We start from the raw sequence: 19,200 nt of genomic DNA, 5'->3' as shown, positions 1-19,200 counted from the left end.
TATTTACTTCATGCAGGAACATCAAACCTAATTCCAAAAAGGATTGGCGTTGGCTGCAGGGACAACAGAGGTGAAATAAGCCTTTTTACTGGACATGCTCCTCCACCTTCCAGAATCATCGCCTCCTGGCTGCTCATCTAGTTGAGTTTCTAAGGGGTGGATGTGTTCATCAGGGGAGTCTAAATGCAGCAGCCAGGGACACAGGGGTGTGGCAATTCCACACGGGGCCCCCTAGGCCATCGCGGCAGGCATTGCTGTCAGCACAGCCATAGCGCGCACCGGCCACCGCAGAAAAGAAAAGCATCTGGGCGGCGGCGGAGTCAGGGCTGAACCGGGAGCCTGGACCCACACAGGGAAGGTGACCGTCTGAAAGGACAGACCTGGACTTTCAGAGGCAACCTTAGTGCAGCAGGTGCAGCCGTGATGGTCAGCGACACGGCCTGAAACTGATCTGCCGTGACACCAGGCTGCTTCCAGAAGAAAAAAATTCAAAGGGCTCATCAGACTTGGGCACAAACAGGTTGCAGAGGAGGAGGAGGGAGAGAGAATAAAAGACAAGAGAAACAGATAACAAACAGACGAGAAATAAAAGATCAGAGAAACAGGATTTGAGGAACTTGAGGTGAAATCGGGTTACAGCACTAAAATACGAGGCTCTCAAAGCTCTGCAGGAGACCCCAGAATGCAAGCATCAGGGCTCCCTGACAGATGACTGTGGCGGGCTGGACTTGAAGATGCCTGAGTTTCTTGAGGCGAATTCACTGGCCTCGTGTGACTCTGGCTTCAGGCGGTGGAGTTGACTTTGGCTGGATTTGCACTGTAGATGCTACTTTTAAACCAAAGTCAGCAGGACCCACCCTGTGGGGTTGGGGCGCCCCCTGATTTCTACCAGCACGGAAATTTCGAAGGCTCTGTGACTACACACTGGCCTGCAGCAGTGATTCCTTCCACGCTGGAACAGTCACGGATGCTCACTTCCAATTTCCCTTTCTAGAGGAGCAGCTTGGCCAAGGGGCTTGTTTTTTTAAAAGTATCCACTGTAGCAACTCAGGGATCCAGGAACTGCAGGCTGTCAAAATGTTTTGACAACATGTTTTCCTTTCAGAAGGAAATTCACGTCTGGAATGCAGCCAGGCACAATAAACCAAGTCCTCAGAAGGCAGGAACCAGCGGCGGCAGCTCACTGACTCTCTGGGTGCTGGTGGCATTTCTTCTATAAGGGGGAAGGGAGACATGGCATCTCTTCTAGAAGGGATAGGGAGATATGGAATTTCTTCTAGAAGGGTAGAGAAAGTGCTGGCCACCAACGATGGCTGATAAAGCACAGCTGGTCACAAGACCTTGGGAGCCAATCTCTGTTCTTCTCAAAAAGAGCAGAATCCCAGGCACACTGTTACAGGGCAACCCTGCTCTAAAGCGGGTTGCTTGACTGTGGGTCCTCACCTGCATGCTTAAAAGGGACTCACACTGCAGGCACACACTAAAAGTTAACAAAGGTTTATTTACAAGGGAAGGGGAAATGAGGAAATGTACAACTCAGGGAGAAAAGAGGGAGATAAATTCTTAAATGTGCCCTGCCCGTTCCGCAGACCTGGAATCCCAAATGACCTGCTGAGACCAAACATGCCTGGCCGAGAGCACTAGCCAGGTGCCCAGATCCCACTCACAGGGCTGGTTTTATTTACAAACAGAGAAAATGGCTGCTTAACTCCGCCCTTAGGTCTTTGCAACTTCCCTTTGGGGATCCTGGGATTTGTAGTCTCTAGGGTCTTGATGGAATGTGGGTGGAGCTCACAAAGCCTGTATGGAGTTTGTTCAGGACATCTTTTCCCCCTAACAACACCTCACCTCTGTGCACCACATCCTAGCATCTTTCCTATGGCTGAAATTTTGCATGAATGGGGACTCCCTGGGGGCACAAGGGGTTTAGTCTCAGCACTATGAAGTTATTGGGAGCCACTGTAGCATGAGTTCGATCCCCAGCCTGCGAGCAGACCCACAAGGCACGTCAGACCTCTCCTGTCTTGCCCGCTGCTCCCCTCAGCAGTATATTTCAGTAGATCTGCCTGTTCTGCTCCCCACTCTGTCTCAGGTGAATCCTCTCCCCCACCACACCTCTGGTCTATATGTCAGCTCCTGTATAAATATATATAAATATATATATTTAAAAAGCTAAAACTTTTTTTTTGCACAAATGGAAACTTGTTAGCCTTTTTGAAAAGGAAATCTGCCTTAGATGCACCCACAAGGGGCTCACATAGGCATTTTTTATGTCGCCCCGGTGCACAGCGTGACACGCAGCATCTGCGGGACAGTATAACTGCTGTGGAGGACCGGCCATCGGCTCCTCCCCGTGCCTTCCTCAGCTGTGCGGGTGCACCGTGAGGGACGGTGCTAAGGGACAGGCCGTCCCTGACCTGGCCTTTCTGGAGAAGCCATGTGTCTTCTCACCCTCCGCCTTTGGCTGAGCTTCCTTGGCTGAGACGCACCACCAGCAGAGAGTGCTCCCAGGGAAGGGGTTTGGCTTGGAGCAGATCCAAACTCCAATCAAATGCAATTCTTTTCACCACAAAGTGAGAGCAGCAGATGCCCTTTGGGCTGCGGGCTTTGGCTGTCCACGGCCAGGCCTTACGCACAAAACCACCTGATGTCTGTTCTTCCTCACCCACACCGGGTCCATTCTCCTGCAGGCATTCCCCATTTCTATACCACCCAGGCAGGTAAGGACTGGCGTTGTCACATGCACACAGGGCAGAGAGCAGTTCCTTAACGCCCAGACTCTCCTGTCACAATACACACACAGCAAGAGTTTTATCTCACCCGACCCAGGCCACCCCGTGTTTGTTTAGTGTGAAAATTTACTTTAGCAACATTGCAACCCTTAACTATTTTTCTCCACAAAAACAATTCTCCACTCGGAGAAAGGAGCAATGACTTGGCCTAGTTCCAATTTAGCTAACAGTGTGAAAGAGATGGGACAATCCCATCTCCGATGCTAGGTGTCTTGACCCAAGACTAAACAAACATTTATGACTCTCTTGCTTCAGCAATGTGTTTTCTCAAGTGAGTAAGTTCACAGAGACCTCAGTACAGTTGCAGGAAATTTTAGAGTTGAGAAGTAAAAGTCAGTGACTCTATGGTAATTAAAAGATCCTTTTTGTGAGATTCCACCTTGCAATCCACCTGCCAAATACTTGTTTTGGGGGCACTTAGATAAAGCAAAAAATAAATCACACTTAGAAGAACAAAAAACAATTAAGAAGAGTATTTTGAATTCCCATCTGAGGCCACAGTGAAAACACGAGGGACCATAGTCAATATCTACCGGACACACATCTGAAATGTACTGAAAATGTCACCTTCTCAATCATTCCGGCCTCACAGCTGCGGGAAGGGCTTACTACAGTTATCTCCATATTACAAAACTCAAACAGTGCATGTTTGTGGAAAGACTTTCTCTCATGTTCACTTCTTAAAAATTTCCTTATTACGTAATACCATCACCTGGGATTTTCAGTAAGCAAAACTATTCAAGAAATTAACTGTTACATAGCTCTCTCTTGTTAACCACACCATGAAGCAAAGTGTACACCTTATCAGCGACAACTCACTGACCTTGTCAACTGTAATTCAAGTCATTCTACCAGGGACCTCCCTGGTGGCCTACGGGTAAAGTCTCAGCACCATCCCTGGCCAGGGAGCTGACCCACATATGGCACAGCAGACCTCTCCTCTCTCCCCTGCTGCTCCCCTTAGCAGTCTATTTCAGTCAGTCCACCTGCTCTGCTCCCCACTCTGTCTCTGGTGAATCCCCTCACCCCCCTGTACCTCTGGCCTTTACCCCAGTTCTTCTATGCAAAAATAAACAAAATCTTAAAAAAAATAAAGTCATTCTACCAACGATCAATTGTTTTCATCCATCATTATGCATTATTAAATATTATTATTCTATCAATAATTACTATTTTATTATGAGAAGTCATTATTTTATCAGCTATTATTAAAAACCATTGCAATGATGATCAGTGGGTATTCTAAGATGCTGGACTTTTCTAAACCAAATGAACAAGACACAACTATGGTCATAGCATTGGCGTGAAGGTTCTGTCTATTGGAGTCTAATGATTTATTATGATCCACACACTTACATCTGCTTCACTTTATCACAGTGGGGCTACCTACATCACAGGCCCTCTGAATGGCCCTGGACCATCACACCTGCTCAGTGGACCTGCTACCCTGGTTCCCGACTTGCCAGTTGGCTGCGCTATGAGTAGTGACTCTAACCTGTGACCAGCTCCCGGATCTCCAGGTCCGTGCTCTTGCGCAGTAACCTCACCAGCGCGGGGATCCCGCCACAGTTTTTCAGGGCAATTTTGTTATCGTCATTGGCCTTCCCGTACACCAAGTTTCTCAAGGCTCCACAGGCACTACGGTGGACTTCCGTCATCCGATGGTCCAGCAGGTCCACCAGGAGCTGGATGCCTCCTTGTCTCCTTATCTGAAAGAGCAGAGGACACAATTCTTGCCTTAGACACTACCGTTTCACTATATAAACCAAAACAGGGTTTTCACATGAAATACAGCAGGTCCTCAAATCACGACGTTATGTTCCAATCATTTGTTGGTGAAGAGGGAAGAGAATCCTGACCAGAGGTGAATGAAGTGATGTGAAGCCAGGACCTGCTTGTGTTACACGTTTTTCCCTTAAAGTGGAAAGTTTCCAAGAACCAAGGACAACATTGAGGACTTAATGTAGTTGCTACAATTCATTGTTCTGAATTGAATCAAGGCGCACAGAAGGGAAAGAAAACAAACACCTGTTTTCTTTAGATGTTACTGCTTTTACTTGCTTGAATATCCCATTGATAAAATTCAAATGCATTTCCTTTCAACTGACAGAAAAGAATTTTGGATAGGTGACTCTAACTTCATTGTGGAGTGTCAGACATTTCTCTGTGGAAATATATGTCACTCATGGCATGAAGCAGACAGAGAGGCAGAATAATATTTCTAATTCCTAAGACTTTTTCAATTTAACCACGAATTTAAGGGCTGTGGGTATGACGTACAAAGTGTCAAAGTTATGCTTCGTGGGGAAACACACCCAACTTTAGGAATCAGATGCTAAATGAGAAAGCGGAAGAACTGATACTGGATTTTCATTGGAAGAAATCTGAAAAATAAGAAAGTGATCCCAACAACAGCCAGTCAGAACATGAAGACTGAACTTCACCATTTGATGAATTACGGCAACAAAATCACATTTTATTTTCATGCTCTTTTTACCCAGACTAGTTTTTGACTTTTTAAATAAGAGTGAAAAGTAACTTGCTGTATGCTTCTAGATTCATGTTCTTCTTTAATTTTTAGACCAATTTTGAAATTCAAATGGCACATAAATTGGCTAGTGAAACATCCAGACTATCTCATGGAGTTTTTCATTAGCAAAGCCATATTTGAATATTTCTCCATTTATATGGAAAAATAACAAGATTCATCCAGTAATATTCCTTCCCTTTTTTAGCTTCAAGCCTCCCAGGGATCAAAAGATTAGAATTTGGCATGAAAGAGGATCATTTGGCACTTTCTCTACTTAGTTTTCCTATTACAGAAAACTCATTCAGCCCACAGATGTGCCAGAGCACCAGGTTAAATCTCTCTACTCTTTCGAAGGGGCTTAAATGCTACTGGCTCTGTGAGCTTACTTGAACCACACTATTCACAACTGCCGTCTGCACCATCCCTTCTCTCCAAACCAGTTTTCTTGTTTTAACTTAATCTACTACGGAATTCTCCATAACATGGGAAATGTTCAAACTTCCTGTTTATTGGCACTGTCTTCTGCTGAAATGTATGTTCTTAGAGGGCAAGTCTCTTTGGTTCACTTTGTCTGTCTCCAGTGCAATGCCAGGCACACAGTAGCTGCTCAGTGAATATTTGTAGAGCGATGCAAGGGATGGTATAGGACTTGCTACATTAGGGCTGCTCGGGGAGCACTCAGCTTTTCAAAAATAGGGAAGAGTTTTAGACTTGTAGTAGTGGAGAACTTAATACAGTAGGTACACATGTTCATTTTCAATGAGAACACCTGAAACTTACATGTTACAATGCAATTTTACTTCAAAAAAAAAAAAAGAAATCAATGTCCCACTTTAAAGGACAGTCACACATGTCTCCAGGGGGTTAGCTTTTCCCACACCAGCTTACAAATACAACAGGGCCTGTGCCGCTCGCATGCAGACATGCCACCTGATGACTCAGAGCACTCCTGGCCATGGCAATTATATTCATCCATCATCACAATGAAAACAAAAGAAGTTGAAATCATCATAGAATTCAAAGCCTCTCAGCCCTACTTTGGAACATATGAATGTGACCTTTCAAGTACATGATTTCATGCAGAGATAAGTTTTCAGCTTCTTGGGCTGAATACCAAGGAGCATGATGCAGGAATATATCTATACAAATGACTGAATAAAAATCAATGTTGAAACCCATATAGGAGAAACAATATCTTGATCTGAATTTGGACTGGGCAAATCTATTATTTGTTACTTTGCTGAACTTCATAGAATCGGGCAGTGACCAGAAAGGACTTTTCATTCATAATCTTCGTAGGCAGTATTAAACTCCAGAACTGCAAGTGTCTAAAAATCACTCAAGAGTAAGATGCAAAGATTTTCTTCCTTGGCCTACCTTTCACTGTCATTCTCTTTCTCTCTGAAATGGAATGATTGGATGGACAATCAAATACAAGAAAAAAACAAATAATGCAATATCATTCATTGCAAATAACAGAGCCTCAACCATTTAATGGATTCATTAATCTCAACAGTATATTTATTGAGAATAAAATACCTTCACCAATGAATTTGCTAATATTATTAAATTAAGATCAATATCAATGAATAATTTAAAATATATTCAATTACAGCAATGTTTGTATGTTTATGAGTCTTCATAAAATTATAATGATAGTTGATGTATAGTTGGATATAAAATCACTTAACCGGGAACGGACTTCCTTTTGGGAGGTACTTGGCCTGTAGGTGTTCATAGAGTTAAAAGAGATGGCTGACCTATTCTGCATCAGAAAGGTGGAGGAATCGGGAGCTGGGATTAGACAAGGCTGAGTAAGTTTTTGTTAATAAGCAATTGGTTGCTGAAGTAAAGACCTCAAATATCTAAAGACCTGGGTACACATTTCTCTATATCTCAGGGACCTACTTCATTTTAAGCAAAATGGATGTATCTTTGGGCTTACGGTTTAGGGGCGAAAAGATACTAGCGGGCTTGAGACTCTCCACAGCTAGTAATAGGCTTAGGGAAGTGCTGCCTCTTACTCTAGGTATTACGAGTCATCAAGGCCCACTGAGAACTGGTTTATACAGAAAGCTGACTAAAAAGAAATGATTTTGATTAAGTGATTTTTAGTAAAATTTTTAGTAAGATTAATAGCTTAATAGCTATTTTCAAAGCTGTTGTTTTGAAAAAATCAAAAAATCAATAAAGTTGTCTTATATCCCTTGCTAATACTTAAAAATTAAATCATTTTCTCTGCCAAAAAAGCTGCTGTATGATAGAAAGCTCGGGGATTGAAACCAGAGGCTTAACCAGAGGTAAATACGACTGTTCAACTTTAATGTAGAAACTGCAAAGTTATCAGTTTGTAATTACACACCAACCTCACTGAATTTTATCCTTTTACTTATAGTAAAGTCAAAGATGTTTTCCATATCATTTCAATGGATGTCTACACATTTAGTAGCCTCCGAGCAAAACAGAGACAGCACTCATAAAGGCCAAAATCTTTTTTAGTTTTTATGGTGCAAATATTTTTGAGGAAAAAATCTCTGTCTATAGTTGTGTCAAATTTCTTTCTGTAATCAATATTTGAACTACGATGGGTTATGTCTTTTTTATTTATATTTTTTAAAGTTTTATTTATTTATTTATTTATTTATACAAGCACTGGGTACAGTCAGAAGCGTGGGAGGGTGAGCGAATTCACCAGAGCCAGAGCGGGGAGCAGAGCAGGCAGACTGAGGAAACACACTGCTGAGGGGAGCAGCGGGCGGCAGGAGAGGTCTGCGCGCCATGTGGGACCCTCCTCTGGTGGCCGGGGAGCAGCCGGGGATCGAACCGGTGCTGCAGAGGCTGCGGGCAGCTTCGCAACCCAGCGCTCAACGGCTGCGCCACCGGGGAGGTCCGGGTTATGTCTTTTTTTAAACTTATGCTTCAGAGAGGGGTATACTGCAGTATTTGGGGGTGCTGGCTTAGAAGCTAGAGCAACTGAGTTTAAATCATTCCCCTTTCTCCCAATACCTCAATGTCTTTAAAATATGAACAGGGGCCTCCCTGGTGGCGCAGGAGTTAAGCCTCAGCACTATCACCCAGCAGCCTGAGTTCGATTCCCAGACAGGAAGCTGACCCACATGGCGCAGCAGACCTCTCCGTCTCGCCTGCTGCTCCCCTCAGCAGTATATTTCAGTCAGTCTGCCTTATCTGCTCCCCACTCTGTCTCTGGTGAACCCCCTCACCCCCCACACCTCTGGCCTACACCTCAGTTCTTCTGCATAAAAGTAAATTTAGAAGACAAAATTAAAAAATAAATAAATTTAAAGAAGAACAGGAGTGCAATGACTTCTTCTTAATTCACCAAAACATGTATTCAAAATAGTTTTTAGGTTATTCTACCTCTTGGAAAAAGAAGAAATATTTTTCTGAAGTATAGAGAGGGTTATTTGGCAAAAGAGAGAAGGACCATAATTTGATTTTATTGACAAACTTACTTAAAAAGATGAAGATGGCAACAAGCAACAAACGATGAAGCCAGTAACAAAATGGCACTAGCACCAGTAAATGACTCAGAAGATCCCAATCTCTTGTAGATTTTCTTGGCTACTGCTCATGCACTGAGGCGTAGGATGTAGTAGGGTTGGTTTCTTCTGTGTCTAGTCAACGCTATTTGCTTTTTGAAATGCAACAGAAAAGATAGAGCAGTCTAGACATACATTATGATTCAGATCTTTCCGATCTACATTCTGTCCTTGCTTTAGACATCTGGAAACCTGACTCATAGTAGCCAAGTGCTATTTGGATGCAAAGAAGACCCGTCCTTTGAAAATCTATGAAAAACAAGTAGCTCAGTAGCCAAGGCTCCCTAGGGTACCGTGATCCGGGGATGCCAGAGCAAACCAAGTATGTGGGCCCCGGGGAAGAGCAAGTGGCCAGTGTGGCAAGAGCAGAGTGAAGGGAGGGAGGAGGGGAGGCAACGAGATGGAAGGCAACACGGGGGTCTGGGGGCCGTCCGCCATTGGGAGAGCTTTGGGTTTGCTTGACAAAGACAAAGATGCGATGGAGAGCAGATGGAATGACTTGTGTAACCAGGGAAACGCGTGCCAGCTGGACACAGACAGGAGGGACCAAAGTCAGAAACAGGGGCACTGAGATGGGGCAGGTTCAAGAAACGAGGCAGCTTGAGATGTGAGTCATGGGCCTTCCAGGCTGCGGAGCAGTCAGACTCCAGAACCGTTTTGCAGGTAGGGAGAAAGACAGGAGGTCTTCTTGGGCTGACCCCAAGTGGCAAAGAGCCATTGTTAATAAGCAAGTGCATTGACATTCATCACAGCAGTGATTTCTGGTTGACTGGCAGATGGCAAAGCTTTGATGAAACACACACCTTCATCTGTATTATAAACCACACTTAGAACAGTGTTAGCACAAAATAGAAAATAACATCTTCCTAAAATATAAAAATATGCTAAGTGCAGACATAGGAGGAATAGAAAAATTTGTTTTGTTCCCTGTAGTTATAACAAATAATAAGTGGTGAAGTAAATGTAATCTATTCCACCACAGAGAGTGGTGATGGATTTGTCGAGAACACTGTCCTATGCATTTATTTTCAAGTTAAAAATCTTAGATTTAAAACATTTAAATTATATCAAGACTTACACTATATTTATGAAAATGACACAGAATATAAAATTTGCTTAAGTGCCTCTTTGTTATGCAAATGCATTTCTTATTTCTACTAAAGCTTCTGAAAATATGTGTTCACATGCCCAATATTTACTGGACTCAACAACTGGTTGAGAAAAGAATTTCTGTTTTTTCAGTCCAACTGATATTTATTAAGGCTCGTTCCACATTCCTGGAGGAGCTCGCAGGCTGGTGAGGGAGAAACCCAGGAACAAATCAGAGGCCGTGAGGCCCGCGGCAGGTCAGCACATCGGCCTCCTGGGGAAGCGAGTGTGTAATGTTTTCCAGAAGAAAGAACAACTGAACTGACTTTTGGGAAGTTTGAGACTGGGGGGCTGTACAGTGTAGAGTATGTTGGGGTATATTTAACAGAGTGAAGATTTGGTCCGCAGAACTTGCTCAGCACTTTGCTCAGAGAACATTTCTGGAAAATATACAGTAGATAAGAAGGGAAACTAATAAAGTTGCCATGGGAACCAGACATCGGCCCCCGTGGGGGCTGCCGGAGCCTGATGTCCCAGAGACAGCAGCCAGCAGAGACCGATTCCCTGAGACAGGAAAGGCTCCTGAAAATAGGGTGTAAAGGGGAGCACCAAACCCCGCTTAGGACAGGGGACTCTTCTGCCCCAGGCCGCCCCTCGCTGCAGTGGATTCAATAATCTGCCTTCTCTGTCTCCACTGACTCTGGTGAATTCTTTCACCCCCATGCCTCTGGCATGTTCCCCAATTTCCTCCACAACAGAACATGACTAAATCCTAAGATGTTTGGGTGCGGTGGGGTCAGGCTTTTTGAGGGGGGCTGTGCATATGGTAGGATGGGTGGGTAGGACAGGTAGTGGAACATCCAGAACCTTCCATTTACCCAGTGATTGAGAGGGGGAGACAGTATTAGTGTTAGTACAACTACCACTATCGTTTATTTCATCACCACCTTGAATACCCGATGCAGTAGAATATAAGACTTGTGGGATTTTAAAGCAGCAGCACAGCATTTAAGGGAATGGTGTGCTTAGAGAGCGCTTCTTTGGCCCAGAGCCCCCAGATCTCTAGCCACATGGATGGTGGCTCTGGAGAGGGGTCAGCAGTGGGAGGCTGGGGAGCCTCGCAGGTGCAGAGACTTCTGCCTGCATCGGTCGCCTCCCAGTGGCAGGATGCAGAAGTGCAGCCGCGTCACCCAGAAGAGACCAGACGAGTTGGGGGGAGTGGTGGAGGGGTGGGGGGAATCGATGATGGTTTCTGAGAGGACAATGCAGAAAAGCGTGGCAATCGGCAAGAGAAGGTATTTGAGGGCCAGCAGAAAAGAGAGCATGATGGGTTGTGCTGAGTTTCTCTTAGGAAACACCCTTGACCACTTTCCAGGCATCTGCGAATTTAGAGACAGTATCACATGCACGGGAGGGTTTTGACTTGACGTCTCTCCACCACTTGTTTAAATGAACTGTGGTTTCCTTACTCCGGCAGCTCTGTGCTCTGGGCCCCAGCAAGGTAACTGGTGAAGCCCACTGTTATCTCTGTCCCAGCGTCAGGGGTGGAGGCTGCAGGGGCACCCCGAGACTGAGCAATAGGGGAAGCTACACTCAGGGACCCCTAGGCCTCCCCAGGGATACAGCCACTTTGACCAGTTAGTTCTTCTGAGAATTCACAAACTGGGACGTGTCAAGCTTAGTCTGTCACATGTTTCTATTTAACACTGAGGAAGCCTTGCCAGGGAAATCTGTAACGTGGCATCTTGAAATACGAGTTATTCGATGATACTGCACAACTGATTAAATACAATTCAGTCTTCAGTCTATCCACCTGCCCAAGCAGAACATTTATGCCACACTTGGGTCTTGGAATAATAAGAAAATACACTTGTTGGATGCATCTGTGCCCTTTGAAATTTAAAAATTATCTAAGAAATCGCTTCGAGTGCCATACAGTACATCCTCAAGCCACGTGCCATCCTGAGGGAGGAGACTCAAATCTAGACATCACAGGGATGGTTAGCTCAGAAATTCTGGTGGCATAACAGCTCTCCTAAATAATCTGGTAAGTTGGTAGGACGTGTGTTCTAAATCACACGTTTATAATTCTACATTATAACGTCACACTATATAACATATGTATGTATAAATAAATTTGCATAAATATTTAAGAAAAATCAGTTCAGAAGTCTTGCACCTCCTTCCCCCACCCAAATGATATTCATTTAGTTCTTCCAATTATTTTACTTTAAGTTCTGGTAGCACTTATTGTCTTTCTTCATGTAACTCATCAATGCATTCAAAAGACCTGCCTATTGACATTCTACCTTCTAGTAAATACAACAGCCAATGAGGCTGAGAAGATCATTTCTTAATCATTTCAGTTCAAAGATCTTCAGTCCTGGGGTGTGCCAGATTAAATATCTAAAACTCCAGTTATAAATAATAAAATGCTGATTTTACTCCATTTTCAGACTTTAACTCCCAGAATAGCTTATCAACAAAGCTTTTCAAAACATCCCCAACATATGAAATCCCAGGTGAAAAAAGTCATTTCCTTATTTCCTGTCTTATTTGATTTTCTAGTTATGCATTGAAAAGAGTATCCGATATTAAAATGTCTAGGCTTGTATTTGAACACTTTGGGGATTGTCAAGTAAGTTATTTCTGTTATTGCATAAAACCTTCCACACTAGAAGGCAGGCAAAGGTTACACTCCCTGGGTTCAGTAAGCTGGTCACTACGGAGTTCTAAATAAAAGGGGTGGGACTTGGGTACAATTTTGTTTTATGTTTAAATTTTGCACACGCAGTAATCAGGATCTTTTTTGTTTTTTAACACACACAATTGGATCTTGTTGCTCCTGTTTCAGATCCTCAAATGAGCCCGATCCCTTCATATTAACCTTGGCCTTTGGACCTACACGTCTACCATTGTCTGCTCTCTGTCTCCATCACTCATCAGTCTTGCTTTTTGCTTCAGTTCCTTTGGATTTTGGGAAGTCCTGAGGAGCCTGGCCAATCTCCTGAACTCTGCAGAGTGGTTCCATTTTCTCATGCAGGTGTCCATTCAACCCGATGAACCATCAAAACTAGAACTCTATCCACACTCTCTCCCTCCACGTTGGTCCACCTCCCTACCCCTAGATTCTTCCTTAGCTCCCACTGACCACCTGGTGTATTTATGATACCCACTTGCTGATTTTCTGTCCCACCTGCACACAGAGCGATGTGAACTCTCTGACAGCAGAGATTCTGCCTGGTGTGTTCACTGCCAAATCCCAGGTGAGGGGACACAGATTCCCAGCAGGTGCTTGTACTATTCTGTTCACAGACTATAACTCTAAACTTTGACAATCTGAAATAAAGCCAACGTTCGCAGTCTATCCTTCAAGACAAATGGCATAGGCCAAGTAAATTAGTCCTTTGAGGACAAAGACTTGGGGTGGCCAATTGGAGATGGTCAGGCCTGTGGTCAGAAAACCACACAACCATAATACAAAGTCATCCGTCGGGTCAATGTTATGGGCATTTAAAAGTTATTTTACTTATAACTTTATCTTTTCATTTTATGATGGGAGAATAACTTTGCCACCAGTGGAAGCCAACACTAGGTAGGAGGTGTTCCTGTTGCACATACACCTGCATCTTGTTTATAGGAGCCAATGCCGAATATATTAGCTAATTATAGATATGCAGATGTCTTGTTTTCCTCAATGCAAAAAAACATAGAAAAGCCTGTGGAAGAGTGTGGTGCGCAGGCCCATGGCTGAATATCCAATTTCCATTAGATGAACTTGGGCTAAACGGTAAAGAGACAGATAAAAGTCAGAACAATAAGGAAGATTATTCATAATTCAAAATCTTCTCATTCCACTGTCACTCTTCAGGGTTTAAGACACGAAGATGGAAAAATCTGAATTGCAAAACAAATTATCATCTATTGATTCATTTCTTAGGATGTTTGTTGCAGAAAAATTAAGCCTAGAGCCTGGAAGTCTAGCAAAAAAGGGGGAAATGTTGCCTTTGGAAACTTGGAGAGATACTATGAAAACCTGCTTGCTCTCTGGCTGCTGGTGAGGTGCGCCTGCATCACCTGGCCACCTTCTATCCCGGAGGACCACGGCAACCTCGCAGTCCACTCTCCACAAAGAAGTATCAAAGACAGGGCATTGATCTTTCTCCATTTTCTTGACTCAATGGCTAACCCCACTGGCCACTGCCCACCAGTCACTGGTAAATGATTCTCTGTTCAGATAACGTCCAGGAGGAAAGACAAAGTCTTCTTAAGGTGTTAGCTGCACAGGGGATGGCTGACCCTGTCTGCACAGTCAGGTTGGCTCTATAACCAGCATCTTTTCAGATGATGATTCAAAAGTAGACAACCTGGCGAACTTGGAAGAGGTGCTTGTGGGTTTTGGTTTTGTGTTAATAGTAACTTTTCTAAAGACTACGTTGGAAGAAGGTGGCCTTCTCCTAGTGCTCTCTCTCCATCACTTTAGTGCTTTTGTTGGCAAGCTCTGCCATTGTTCTGAAAAGAAATCATAGGTTCTCTGTCCTATGATATCACGATAGAAGAGGCTGAAGCACCAGAAGAGATAAGGAGGGAAGCGAGGTGAGACACCCTGAGATGGATCTAGTCCTGCCTGAAGGGGTGCCCTCTGGTATAAGCAAACTGAGCGTGTGATGGAGCAAACATCGCGCTTAATCAGAGTAGTTTGTCAATGTCTTCTGAAATTCCTAAAGGCCTAACAGGAATTTCAGGTCTCAAGTGGCCCCGAGGAAGGCAGGAAATCTCTTCCAGTGCCCAACAAGTCACTACCTGTCTCTCAAAAAGTAAGACCAAACGGTGAATGGTGGCACCTCATGTGTTCAAAGCCTTAAGGCTGTCTTCCTGATGTCCCCACAGGATTTTTGCCATGAACTCCAATATCCTTGGGTATTTGTCACTATTTGGGTTTCAAAAGCTGTGGATTTTAGGCATCTAAGGTTACCCTAGTAAATCCTCTGCTTCTTATCTACTGAAGACCTTGACAGATTCTTATTGTTTGAAATGGTCCTCAATAGTGACTTGCTTTGTTTTTCTCTTTTCCTTTCCTTCCCTCCCCCATGGAACAACAATACCTCCAAATACGAGATAGGATTTCTCCAGGATCCAAGGAGTTCTAGCAAGATTATGCTTCTTATTCATTTATAGTCGCATAAGGGGAATATTTCAACAGTGTAGAAATATCCTCAATTCTTCAAATTTCCTTTGTTGGATCGCTCCTTAAAATCCTGCAATTTACAAGCCAGCCTCACCTCGTCGGGAGCCATGCTAATTCCAATTCTGCTGGCCTGTTCTCTGGTAAGGTGGTGAATCATTATACCATCAGAACTGTGTATTAGAGTAACTTTTATCATCAGAAAATGTGAGTCCCATGGGGGGAATCTTGGGCACAGGAAGGGATTTATCACATCCTTGTGAAAGAACAGTTAGACAGATGTAGGGACTCTTAGGTAAAGTCGAATCCTGAGTGCTTTTTTATTCCTTTCATAAATTAGGAGTGGAGAAACAAAGACTTTCCAGATCAATGACAACACCGGCATCCCTGGCACTGAACTATGCTTTCTGATGAACTTGAACTAAGTTATTGGAGATGGTCAAAGGTGTTGGGAGAACCACTTTTATTTAGACCCCGCTACTCTACAAAGCCAGCCAGAACAGCTGACTGCTTCATCAAACAAGTCTTCCGTACAGGGAGTGTATATGAGCTAGGGGAGCAGTTTCTACCACCTTTTTTCTTAATGTCGGTATCACCGGAACATCCCCCAAAAGTCTGTCTTGTTTTAGTCTTGAAGTTGCTGGACCATGGCTGGCTCAGGGGCTCTCCTTTGGCTGCCATTTTCACCTTCTTAGTCCCCCTCAAGGGCTAGTGGAACGTAAACTCACTGTGATACGTCTGGATCTTCTCAGTATGAAATTACCTTCAGTTTTTGAGCAGCCACCTTTCCATTCTCTCTTGAAACAACCTCCAATTTTGTAGTATAGTGGCCAGGTAAATGGTCTTCTATGAACCCAGGAAATATGGTTTTCCAGTTTTTTTTTTTTTTTTTAAAGCGTCAGCTGGGAGAGTACCAGAGAGTCACGGAGCCTCCCCACCCGCAGGGGTCGCCTGGCGTGCCTGCTCACCTCCCGCTATGTGGCTTGATCTGCCATTACTCGAGTGGAATCAACATCGTTTCTAAGATCTGTGTCTCATCTCTTCCTGGACATCCATCAGAGTCTTTTCAAATCAGTGGAGAGAAGCATAAATATTTAAACTTTCCCTTAACATTGTAGGGGGGTGAAGAACATCAATTCTGATCTGCTTTTCTTCCAAGGCTTTTATGTTTTCCTAATCAAAGGAGAAGGACTTAGGTTCAATACACCCCTCCCAGAAGGATGTTCACATTCCAATCCCTGGAAGCTGTGCCTATATTACCTTACTTTGCAAAAAGGCCTTAGTTGCTGGTAAAATGTTGAGGACATAAATAAAATTAGATGGTATCTGCTTTATTTTGCTGTTATTTAGATCCAGATGGAAATAATGACACATTCAATCGGGATGTCCAGAGGCTTCCTACCACATTGGGCATGCTTCAGGCTTTGAAAAAATCTACCACGAGCAAGGCAAGAGGGGAGAAAGAAGCAGGAGATGGGGAATCCATTTCAAGGAGGAGGAGCAGCCGGCTGGGGTGGCAGAGCTCAGTGAAGTACGGTGACAGAGCGTTAGTCATGGAGGGTCGCGCCAGGAGGGCGGCTTGGAGCAACGACCATGCTGCGGGTGGCTGGCTTGTGGGCACCGCTATGGCCTCCAGTGGGCACCTGGGATCCATGTGCCGCCCCCAGCAACGACAGCAGGAAACGGTGCCTGAGCACCCCGACTGCAGGCAAGCCACTGACTGGAATTGTTTCTAGTGGACACTTGACACAGTAAGACGAGTCAAGGTGGGGAGAAGGGGTGACTGGGACCCCTCGTGATCAGCGGGAAGAGGGACCCGTCAGTGGAGCGTGAATTTCGATGCATCCTTTACGAGAAGAACTTAGATGAGATTCCAGGGTCCCTGTTGAGAGAGCTCTTTCTCCCGTGGCTTAATTCCAGTAGCTCTTACAATGGGTGGGGTGCTCCAGCCTGCAACTGAAGTGCCCTATTATGTACAAACATTTCTCACCCTGCCTCCCAACTCTGCCCTGGAGTCCCCAAGTGGCTCCATCTTAAAAGCAGAACTCGACGAGACACCCTAAGGGAAGCTCGCTGCTCAAATATACAAGGCACCAATTCGCCATTTCCCTGTGACATTGGCGTCAACAGGACGTACAAGAACTGGAAGGCTGGTATTTATGAGGGAACCTTTTGTTCCTGGTTTGCGTCTCCATCACCTACGAAGGCAGTAAAAGTCAATAAAAAACACCAACGTTGAGAGTATATTTGCATTCTATGTAAAAGAGGGCCCAGCTGGGAAAATAAAACTCGGGTTCCCTAGTGAAGGAGGAGAGAGAACATGCTCGAAGACGGCAGACAGAGCAACGCAAACACCAGAGGCTGAGAATCAAAAGAAAAAGGGGCAGAAGGTGATAGAGAGGAGCGCCCACTTCCGCAGGATTTTATTTTCCAAGCGCCTACAACGTACTTTCTAACCTTTGTCTTCAGACCCCTCCATTCAGTCCACTGACGGCGGGTCATGGTGCACCTGTCCCTCCCCGTACCCCGCCACGAAGAGCGCTGTCCTTGGCTCCTGGTGTCCATTCATCTGCCTCTGTTTCCCTTGGGTGCCTGCCCCAGACAGCAGGTTCCATCGCTGTGCTTGGAAGCAAGGGCGGTCTCCCTCCCTGCCCGAAGCCCCCAGTGGGGACCACTCTCCTGGACAGCAGAACACTGAGCGGGGTGCGCAGCAACCCCACGGGGGCACCCCTTGCCTTTCCTGGTGCACACAGAGCGATGGGACACTCCGGTGCTGGTCACCCACAGTGACGGTTCCACCCGCTGCCACCACTCAGGGCAGGTGGAGTTATCAAGGCTTTCGTGAGCGGCCCGGGAGCCCGGGCAGTCTGCATCCCACCATTGCCAGAGATAATTCATTTTCATTCATAAGATTCTTTCAAAAAATTTTCCAAAATTAAAAGTCTACATAGATTCAAAGAAACTGCAAGTTATTGTTCCATACATATAATTAAATACAAATAACAAAAGAGTTAATGACTACTCAGTATTTTACATTTTATTCAAGAAGCAAGTTAATTATGAAGGGTTGCAAATGCCGGAAAAGCAAGTTGAATTCCGAAGAGCTCTTAGAAAAATATTTTTTTCCATTTCATTTCTATCAGGGATTTGGATAAAAAGGGCACCCGGGGAAGCAAACCCTGTCACGGCCACCTCCAGACTCCCCTGAAGCAGGTGAGACTCACTGGTGCAGAGGAGATGCCGCTAAGAGGGAAGAGACAGGACACTATCTCTGATGTCGTTTTGGTATAAAGACCCATTTCTTCCAATAAAAATCTCAGTGGGAATCACTGAAATGGGGCTGAGCTAGAAACCTGCCCACACGTTCAGCCACGTGAGGCTGGGGTTCCAGTGGGGAGGCCCCTGTCCTCCCCGGACCTCTCACAGGGAGCGCGCCCTCTCCAAGAGGGTGCCCGCAGGCCGCCCACAGCAAGGTCAGCGGCACATCTGCGAGGTCCGTCAGGTGGAGGAGGCTGGAAACTTTGAATTTGGAACGAAACTAACAATTATCTTGGTAAAGTTGGAAAAGTGATCAGAGGCTGAGCAGAGCGGAGTTTGCTCCTAGTGGATTAGTAAGACAGTGCTGCTTCTACCCGCACATTCAGAAAGTGTTCTCCTTCCTGCGGGTGCCAGGAAAACCCAGAGGCTGTGTGGAAGGGGAAAAGCAAAAGCTGACAGACCAACAAGAGGCTTTTCCTTGGCGCAAGGGTAGCGTCTCACCGGAAATAAGGCTGCACGGTGGCGAATCAGCAGGAGGGCAGAGACCAGGGCTCAAGAGTAAAGGCAAGGAAACGACTGTAGACGCTAGTTGCAGAAATCTAGTTTCTGCATAAAGTTTGACTATCCCTCCACTGGGGAGCCAAAATCTGCCACCCCAAAATATGTCTTTTTAGCAAGAGGCTGTGAAGACTGGGTGGAGGCTGTGCTGATATTCACATGTGAACTCTCTGTAGGGGCCTCTCCCGGGAGATGGAATTTCCTTATTTCTTTTCAGTGGAGGAGGCA

The 19,200-nt window shown here is 45.0% G+C and overlaps 1 protein-coding gene across 1 annotated transcript in view; it reads right to left on the bottom strand.

The window, feature by feature from the left end:
- CTNND2 (catenin delta 2) overlaps window positions 1-19,200 on the bottom strand; it is a 697,357-nt gene that overhangs the window by 157,873 nt on the left and 520,284 nt on the right. Inside the window, exon 11 of the mRNA XM_037529421.2 lies at window positions 4,288-4,501. Coding sequence (XP_037385318.2) covers window positions 4,288-4,501 — 214 coding nt within the window. The remainder of the gene's footprint in view (window positions 1-4,287; window positions 4,502-19,200) is intronic.

This window comes from Talpa occidentalis, unplaced genomic scaffold (genome assembly GCF_014898055.3).
Source record: "Talpa occidentalis isolate TD23 unplaced genomic scaffold, MPIMG_talOcc4v2.1 talOcc4.6, whole genome shotgun sequence".
Lineage (NCBI taxonomy): Eukaryota > Metazoa > Chordata > Mammalia > Eulipotyphla > Talpidae > Talpa > Talpa occidentalis.
Note: the sequence above shows the minus strand (reverse complement) of the source record. Positions and strands in the feature narration are given on the sequence as shown.